The sequence below is a fragment of the Motacilla alba genome, chromosome 1 (assembly GCF_015832195.1).
Source record: "Motacilla alba alba isolate MOTALB_02 chromosome 1, Motacilla_alba_V1.0_pri, whole genome shotgun sequence".
In the NCBI taxonomy this organism is placed as follows: Eukaryota; Metazoa; Chordata; class Aves; order Passeriformes; family Motacillidae; genus Motacilla; species Motacilla alba.
Window position 1 is genome coordinate 98,233,899 of NC_052016.1, and position 9,120 is coordinate 98,243,018.

General features: G+C 41.2%; 1 protein-coding gene across 5 annotated transcripts in view; it reads left to right on the forward strand.

Annotated features, from left to right (window-relative positions):
• Positions 1-8,713, forward strand: part of RASA3 (RAS p21 protein activator 3) — a 171,434-nt gene extending 162,721 nt beyond the window's left edge. For all 5 annotated transcript variants that reach the window (XM_038154294.1, XM_038154257.1, XM_038154275.1 and 2 more), the window contains 4 exons: positions 3,283-3,494; positions 4,259-4,362; positions 6,098-6,281; positions 6,871-8,713. In XM_038154294.1, coding sequence (XP_038010222.1) covers positions 3,283-3,494; positions 4,259-4,362; positions 6,098-6,281; positions 6,871-6,946 — 576 coding nt within the window. In that variant the 3' untranslated portion in view covers positions 6,947-8,713. The remainder of the gene's footprint in view (positions 1-3,282; positions 3,495-4,258; positions 4,363-6,097; positions 6,282-6,870) is intronic.
• The last annotated feature ends 407 nt before the right edge of the window (positions 8,714-9,120 follow it).

A 9,120-nucleotide genomic window follows, 5' to 3' on the forward strand; every position in this document is an offset into this window, starting at 1 on the left:
TCTTTGGGTTTCGTGGTCTGCAGCACACTCAGTACTGAGCGCTGCTGATCAGCTGCCAGCTCTGTAAGGTCACACACAGGTAAGATGATCGAGTCCCTGCCCTTTCTGCCAGGCCTCTCTGGTGAGAAGGAACTTGCTGCTTATAATTGTGAAGGATCACAACTTCTTTATTAGCTATTAGGTTTCTTTATTGGGTCATGAAAATACATATATAGATGGATTTGTATATTTATATTTAATTTGGGTTGGGTTATGTACAAGAACAGCATCTGTGCAGTGCTGCTATGGTTTATTGGTTGCCACATTAGGGAGTAAAATACAGCTGTATTTCTCATGCATGGAACACTACTGCCAACTTCTGTATTGTGTTAAGAACAGACTTGATCAGTGAGTGGTGTTGGGAGCCTTTTTCATACACCTCTGCCTGTAAAGCTGAGTCCAGTACTTGAAAAATTGTATTTAAAATTAAACAAAAAAAGAGCTCTCTTTTTTCCAGTTCCAAACATGCATCTAGCACAGACTTACTTACATGTATAAATGGTTGTGACTTTTATCTTTTTTTGCCTTTAAGTCCTTCCTGCCATCTACACTGCTTGTGAGCACCATGCAGGGCAGTGCTCAATCCTGCCCTAGATATTAGGTTCCTCAAACAGCTCTTTGTTAAGTGAAATACAATTCTAGGCTCTTCAGTATTTCCCAGTTTTAGGTATTATTTTGGTAACATCTCTCTCTCTCTCTCTCTCTCTCTCTCTCTCTGCTAAAACGTGGAGTAAGTTTCAGTTCCACCTGCTTCTAGAACACATCTCAATTGTAGAGTAGTTTGCTCTTGTGTTTATAACTCCACTATGCAGGCAAAAACCAACCAAGCTGCAAAATAATTTAGGCTGTCAGGAGGCAGCTGTAACATGTGATGAACTGTTGCCAACTGCACTCTGCAAACTAACTTGATTGAACTGAAAGCAGTCACACAGTTGAGATAAAACTCTCTGTCTGTAGAGAGGAGTGAGCTATAATTCTGTAACTTATGCTGAGTGAACTGAGCTAGACTGAGCATCCAAAATATCTCTGCATTGTGAAGATTCATTATTGGAAAAACATACCTTTATTGTTAACTTCAAAAACCCTGTGCTATTTTGGTTGCTTAAATTCAGTATTACCTGGGAAATCAAGGTGACTGCATCCATTCCAGAAAGTAAGATTCAGTCTTTCCATTAACAGTAGAAAGTAGTGTTGCCACCTTCTTGTGCTAATATATTCCTATTTTTCTTGCCATACATAAATAGATTACTGCAGCAAGATCAGAATTCTCAGAACACCACAGCAGATGTATTTGCAATGGATATTCCCTTGTGGGTGCTTGTGTGATAAAAAATCACATTTTGTATAAATACTCTCAGTGTATCTGTGCTCTGAATTGCACCAAGTGTGTCTTTCTCACTCATGTTAAACCTGCCTGTCTAGCAGTAAGGCCATGTAGCCTTCCTTATTCTTAAGCACAGTTTGGGGAATGTGAGGGTGACTTTAAATACTGTTTGGGTCTTCTGTGTTGTGTGAGAGGCAACTGATGGTTTTGGTAGTGTAAAGGTCTTGCAGCCACTTGAAATTCTTGGCTTAGTTGTGGGCTCCTCAGTAACTGTTGCCATATGTTGGATCACTTTGGTTGGTATCCCCTTACACAAAGCCATACTCCTTAAATCTGTTCCTTGTTGCAATGCAGGAAGCTCTGTTTAGCCAAGCAGGACAGTAAAATTATTTTTCTTGTAGCTCTGTGTTAATAGAGAGTTGAACTGCATGCTCCTGTCTTCCTTTTTCTTCTTCCATCCCAAACTCAAATTGCCAGTTATGCCCTGAAGAGTTTTATTGAAAGGACTCTTTAGTGTGTAGTTGGCACTGTTGAACTGATCACACCAAGCAGCTCCGACACTGCCGTGGTGTGTTGTGCCTTTCTAATCATTGTCTGATACCATTAGGGCCCAATATCAGACCAATTGTCTGATACCACTAGTGCTTCCCTGCTAAATCCAGGGAAATGGTTGCTTGAGTTTCCCCTTTGCTATTTGGCACGATGCACGTTTAAAAGTGTCACAAAGGAAGAAAGGACTGTGCTTGGTACCAGTCTGCAAGATTCTCCCAACCAGCTAGGTACAGAATTCAAGCCAGTATTTCAGGTCTGTGTAACAAACAAAGGCAAATTTCAATTTTGTTGGGTCTGGTTTGTTGTTATTGTTTGGTTTGTTTGTATGGTTTTTGTTGGGCTTTTTTTTTGGTGGGGGTGTGTGTGTGCACCTCTCTGTTTTTCTTTTTCAAGCAGCACAATGAAACCAGCTGTTTGGAAAATTGTATTCCCTATGATGTGGGCAGTGTAATGTCTAATGATTTGAATAATCGAATGAAGAAGTAGAGGGGAGAAAGATAATTTAGGCATACCTGAAAGAGAGAAGAAAATGCATTGAAACTAAGTATTTGTAGAAGCTAGAGGAAATGAAGGAAATTTACCTTCCCAGAATTTGCAGCCAGGATCACTAACTTGAGCTTAGTAATTTTCAGTGCATGATCAGTGTAACCATAATTAATAAGGCTGTGCATCAAAATTTTCCTTCTTCAAGAGGAGGAAAATAAATCCTCTTCTAGGTTGCAAGATGTTTTGAAGAAGCAGCAGAGCTTTAGTTAAGTTTTTCAATGGTCAAGCTGTAACACAGAATTAATATGTAATTATTCAAACCACCTGATGTCAATCAAAGAGAAACAGTATTTCTGTGATCTTCTAACAGCAGCTATAGTTGGGTGCAGAAGCATAGAAGTTACTGAAAGGCAATGGTCATGCTGAAACAGGTACTAAAAGGACCAGAGAAATGGCAGTACTAAAGCAAAGCTGTCACTAAGGCTGAATCCAAACTCTCATTTTTCTCTTTTCTCCTCCTGCTGACGAGCATTTCCTTTCAGGCCAGCACTGGGTTCCTCTGTCAGCCTTCCAAAACTTGGAGTTGCAGCATTACTAAAATTGCTTCCCCGAGGCTGACAACAAATCTTAAGACCCAAGCAGCAAGTTGATATTAGCTATCTGTAAATCATCTCCTACAGGAATGGTATCTTACTCCCTGTACCAGGTGAAAGGTCTTGTTCTTTTAAGAGCGTATTTGCTGCTTGGTTTTGTGTTGAAATGTATTTATTGGTCCATTCTTTTAGTATGCTGTGTTTTTCCTGCAATAAATCTTCACTCTGAGTTTAGTCCTAGTTTCACTGACTCATTCTGGTGCTTTATTCTTTATATATTTATTGCAGATGTTCCAGGTGATCCAGCCTGAAAGGAGAGTCCTGTATATCCAAGCAAATAATTGTGTGGAGGCCAAGGACTGGATTGACATCCTCACCAAAGTTAGCCAGTGCAACAAGAAGCGCCTCACGGTCTACCATCCCTCAGCCTATCTCAATGGCCACTGGCTTTGCTGTAAAGCTACTGCAGACAACACCCCTGGCTGCACACCCTGCACCGGGTAAGGGTTTTAATGTGCCACGGCTGCTGCCATGGGTATGTGTGTCTCTGCAGGGTGGCTTGCAGGGGCACAGCTAACCAAGATTTGCCATGTGTACAGGTGTTCAAAGGCCATCTGTTGGTACTCCTGATTCTGCATGTCTGGATCAAAATGTTGATTTTTTTAGAGTTAGAGATGGTGATAGGAGGTGACTTAGGAGGTGACTGTGGGATTAAAAATACTTTGGTTTTGATCATCTGTCATTAATAAAAATGTCTGAAATCCCTTCAATATCCTGTTTGTAAGTTCCTGAAGCACTCATCTGCTGATAGATTTAATTCTAAACTGATCTTCTCAGGGGGCTGCTCATGCTCTCTCTTAAACAAAGATGTACTGTCTGGTTTGTAGGAAGCAATTTCCATCTAAACTGAGAGAAGTCACAAGACTGTAGTGGTGGTTAGACTCAGAATATAAGACCTGGGTAGTTGGAAGTTCAGTGCTTTGGCTCCTCCATCTGGTTGGAGCTGACTAATTCACCAAGATGTCTGGATACTGATACAGTCTTCTCTTTCAAGTTAGTGAAAGGGTGCTGGATAAATAGAGGCATAAATAAGTTTTAACATTTCTTCTTTTGGGAAAAAATGGAAGGTTTTGAGCTCTGTTACACACAATCTGTTGGCTTTCTTGAGAACTCACTTTTACTTTGTTTTCCTTGTTAAGTGCTTAATGTGCCGTAACACACTGTTTATCATATAGCTTTTACCTCTCTTCCTGATGCCTTACAGAGGCCTGCCAGCAAATATACAACTGGATATAGATGGAGATCGGGAAACTGAGCGCATCTACTCTCTTTTCAACCTGTATATGCCAAAATTGGAAAAAATGCAAGGTGAGGATTAAAGACCATTACATCTCCAATTCACTTACCAAGGCAAAAATGCCTGAGAAGTTGGATGTTCTGGCTCAACCAGCCTTGCAAATCACATCTTAGAAAACAGTGGCCTTTATTCCACTTGTTTCCCCTTCTGCTGCCTTGAGGCAGTTGTGTGTTTTATTTTTGGTGCAGTCTCATGGTCTGTAAAAATTTTTTTGCGTACCAACAGTTGTTTGAAGTATGGTCTTAACCACATCATCCTAAAATAGCATAGGCACAGAGCGTTGCTTGGAGGCTCTGAATTGACAAATCAGAGCCAGCCCTGAACCAGAGGTTTACTGATCCTGATAAGAACTTGCACCACCAAAGCTGAGGTTTCAGTGGCATATGGTTTTGTGTTACCAGAAGTCATGTGCACGCACATTTCCAGGCTGGATACAAATGGTTTCTTTGGAAAGGCTCTTTCAGAATTTCCCATCAAGGATGACCTGTGGATGCCTGTGAAATGTTGAAAAATGGAGTTTTGGCTGGGAAACTTTCAGGAGCTGAGGGAAGTAGAGATGTGATGGAAAGGATAAAAGAAAGAAGAGACAGCAGAGGAAGTTGGTGCTAGTAGGCATGCCAAGAGAAGTATCCGGTGTACTCAGTGCCAGACTTGAAATCTCAGTTTAGCACAGGGAGTGGCGGGGAAGCCTTCACTGTGGCACTGATCTTTAAATAGGACTTTATTTTATAATATGAGATAAGCCAGTGGTGTCAAACACACAGACTGGAAAGCACTTTAATCTGTTCCTGGCTGCTGTGCAATTGCAAACTCAAGATCCTCACCACTTCCGAGCTGTCTGAACTGGCGCCCAACTTTCCCCTGTTCCGAATCCCCGCTGCCAGAGCCAGCATCGAGTGTCAGTGTTGGGGAGAAGGACGCAGGTCTGGCACAGGCAGTGCAGCAAGGGGAAGGGAATTTGAAAGCTGAGACTGGGACAGCAGTAAAGCTAGAAGGAGAGACAAAGTAAAATACTCTGTCCCCTTCGTCTGTCCCCTTCGTCTGTCCCCACTACAGTGCAGTGCAGGAGTAGATCACACGGGAACTATGTTGTGGGTGTTCATGTGTGCTCAGTGTCCAGATCTCTCAGTCAGGAAGGCTCCCTGGTAAGATTAGAAGGTCCAGAAGGATAACTTGCCCCTTTGGATATGTCATAAAGCAGGCAGCCAGGCAGTAGTTATGGCATATTCTGCCTGTGCTTATTGGATGGATGTTTTAGGGGCAATGTTGTAAAACACGACTACTTCAGCCGGTAAAGTTTTCAAATTCAGCCTATACTTGCTGCCTGGGAGTGGAACCTGTCCCGACAAGTGAATATTTGACTTTGTGCAGGCCAACCCTGCAGCACAGTGGCAGAGGCAGGCCTGTGTAAGTTTCCAAAATGTGTGCACAGGGTGCAGATAGTGACAACTGAGATTAAGGCATTCCCTGTGCAGCAAAGGACAGCTTCCCACCAAGCCAGGAGCAGCTGCCAGGCTTGCTGCCCTTTCCATATGAGATGAGGAGGAGGGAACAAGCATGGAACACCCTCTGTGCCTCCCAACAGCCCAGCAAAACTTCTGCTGTTGATGTCAGCCACAGTTCTGTGATGGTCATACAGAAACAAATCAAGAAACTGTATGAACCCCATACTGAATATTTTTAGTCTGCTTGCCTTGCTTTTTTCCCCCCTGCCTCACATTCCTGTACTTTATTTTTTTTCTCCAGAGGCCTGTGGGAGCAAATCTGTATACGATGGACCTGAAGAGGAAGAGTATTCTACATTCATCATTGATGACCCTAAGGAGACATATAAAACACTAAAGCTGATTATTGAAGGTGTTGGAAATTTAGAGCAGGAGCACGCTCAATATAAGAGGGATAAATTTAAGAAGACAAAGTATGGAAGCCAGTAAGTACAATGGGTTGGACAAACAGAGGAACAGTCCTGGAAGATGGTATTTCCCTTGCTTATGCTCTGGGTTTCACTGTGTTTCGTCCAAAAAAGGTCCTGCAAATACATACAGAGTAGCACTGTGACTTAGGATTTATGTCCTAGTATTTTAAAGCACTGAAGTGAATTTTTAATGCTTTTTATGCAGTTTTTAATGCAGTTTCATTCATAAAATTTAAGTGTGGGTTTGTTATACTATTGGTTTGAAATTTTGAACCCATGCTGATGAGCTGAGCAGTAGTTAACAGCAGAAGATAGATGTGTTTACTGGCTTATCTTGGAGTGTTGGTTTAAAAATGGAAAGAGTAACTGACACAGCCACATGACTGTATTTTGTGTACCTGTAAAGCATTCTGCATATGGCTGACAAAAGAGGATCAATTCAGTCAGTTCTAGCTCAAGTAAAATGCTTTATTAACATTACAATTACAACTCTGAAAATCAAGTTTAGGGAAAAAGTTCTTGTGTGTTCCACCTTCTGTTCTGACATTTTCATGTCCTGACAGATGGCTCTATGTGTAAAACTGTTTTTTTTCTTTTCTTTTAGAGAACATCCCATTGGTGACAAGAGCTTCCAGACGTACATCAGGCAACAGTCAGAGATCTCAGCACATTCCATATGAAGTGCAAAGGAAATCACGGGACAGTGCTGAAGGGTTGATTAGTGATGCTAAATAGCAAAACAAAAGGGAAGCCACACATGTAGCAAAACGTATGGATAAGTGTCAAGCTTACAAACTTTGAGACTTGGTAAACGTATTCTCTTTTCAAGAAACTGTTATAATAGTTGCTATGCACTTTATTCATCTGGTTATTGACAGATGATAAAACCCTGCCTTCTAGGCAGTTGTCATGTGTATTTTTAAATTTGCTTTGGTTTCTTGGAATCTAGTGATCAGTTCAATGATCGAGGTGTGTGGACTTCATCTTGACAACTCCCATGCAATTCCTTGTGTTTTGGAAACCAAGCATGCTGCTAATATGCAGCATTTTCTAGAAAGGTTGTTTGTTACTGTTTTTTGTTCCTGATTAATGTATATTATGCCACATCCCCTGCGTGCTGTCTTAGGAAAAGCTTAGTAACACTTTACTTTTAATGCCTGCATTTAGAAAAGAAGCAGAGAAAAATCCCTTTGGCGTAATCATCTACATTGTAGCGTGTATTCTGAGCAGGCCAAGGAGCAGGCCTTTTGTTTTTACAGCAGTGTAATTTTTGCTAACTGTGCACAGTTTTTAATAGAAATTCAAATCTGAATGGTACTCTTGATATTTTTGAGATACGAAGTCATTTCTCCAGGCACATTCAGCAGACTTTGGATTTGAAGATGCAATCTCAGCAGTATAATAAAACTGACTCTCAGAAATATGAGTAAGAAAAAATGAACTCATGTCAAAGCTACGTGTCTCTTACACAGTCCAGTGAATGGTAATCTTTGAAAGTCTGCCAACTGAAAGGCAAGGTAAGCTGATTTTGATGGCCTTTTATCACCACAGTGAGAAGGACAAATAGAATGTGAATCTGGCAGCTGAGACATGCTGATTCCCAGGCACAAAAGCCGTCAAGATGGGTTTTCTCTGAAAGGATGTTTATGCACTGGAGTCCATGCTATCCTAGTATCACTTGCTTTTCTGGAAAATAGTTTCTACTTTTCCAAAAATGTTTTTAAATACTTTTTAAGAGAGACTTGTTAAATGATATTTAGTATATTAACATGCATAATGATAACTTGGTAATACTATGAGTATAGTAAAAATGGAATGAGCTGTGTATCTCACTAATACCAACAAAAGGAGAGGAATAAAGATCTTCTAAATATTCAATGCATATTTATGTATGCTGTTTAGCTGTACACCATAATTTTTCTCTGTGTAAGGGTCTGATATATGAACATCTAGCTTTGATGGCTTGGAAGCCTGCATGATGGACTTTAGGCCTCTGTGGGGTAGAAGCTAGTACAGGTTTTAAGCTGAGTTGGATCAGAAAGCATTGATCAGTTTAATGTGAAGATGTCTGTCTTTGCTTCAGGTGTTAAAGAATAATTCTTAACTGTGTCCTCATTGCATCTGACATGATTTAAGATGGCTAAAGTACTTTGAATGCCTCTGTTTGTTAGTGATGTTCTTAGGAATTAAGTTTTGGTTTTGTTCAAATATATAGTAGACCACCTTCTAGTTGATGATAAGTGATCTTTTACTCATCTTCACCCAGCAGACTGGGGAAAGGGAAAGTAATGAAGCATTGCAAAGATGCATTTAGGACTCCAAGCTTTTAGCTGCCATGAACTGCAATTTTTAACATGTATTTGTAACTTAATATTGTTTATAAAATACTAATGACCTGTAATGTGTGTTCTACTTGCCAATTAAAAGAAATGGTTTATTTCTGAGAACTGTGTCCATGTTTGGAGTCTTTTTAAATTCACAGTGGCCACCAGCATGCCTCTTGGCACAGCATCTGCTCAGACTGGGGCCATGGATGGAGATCCTTGTGAGTGTAACCTGCCAAGTCCCATCCTTGCTCCTCGTCCCATCCCCACCCGCCCCTTTTCTTGTCAGCATTGCGCCCATGGGACTCTGCAGCGAACCAGACTGGGCATCTGAGCCAGCCATGAGCTACCTTAGCAAAGAAAGCTTGCTCAGATAGGTCAGCATCTTGAACTGGTTCCTTGTGTTCCTGCACAGTAACTGAGCTGAGACCATGTTGAAAAGGCAGGAGGAATGAGCTGAGCCCACAGCACCCTGCATACCTATGGATTGGCTCATATACCTATGGAACCACCACCCCTGTCCTGTGACA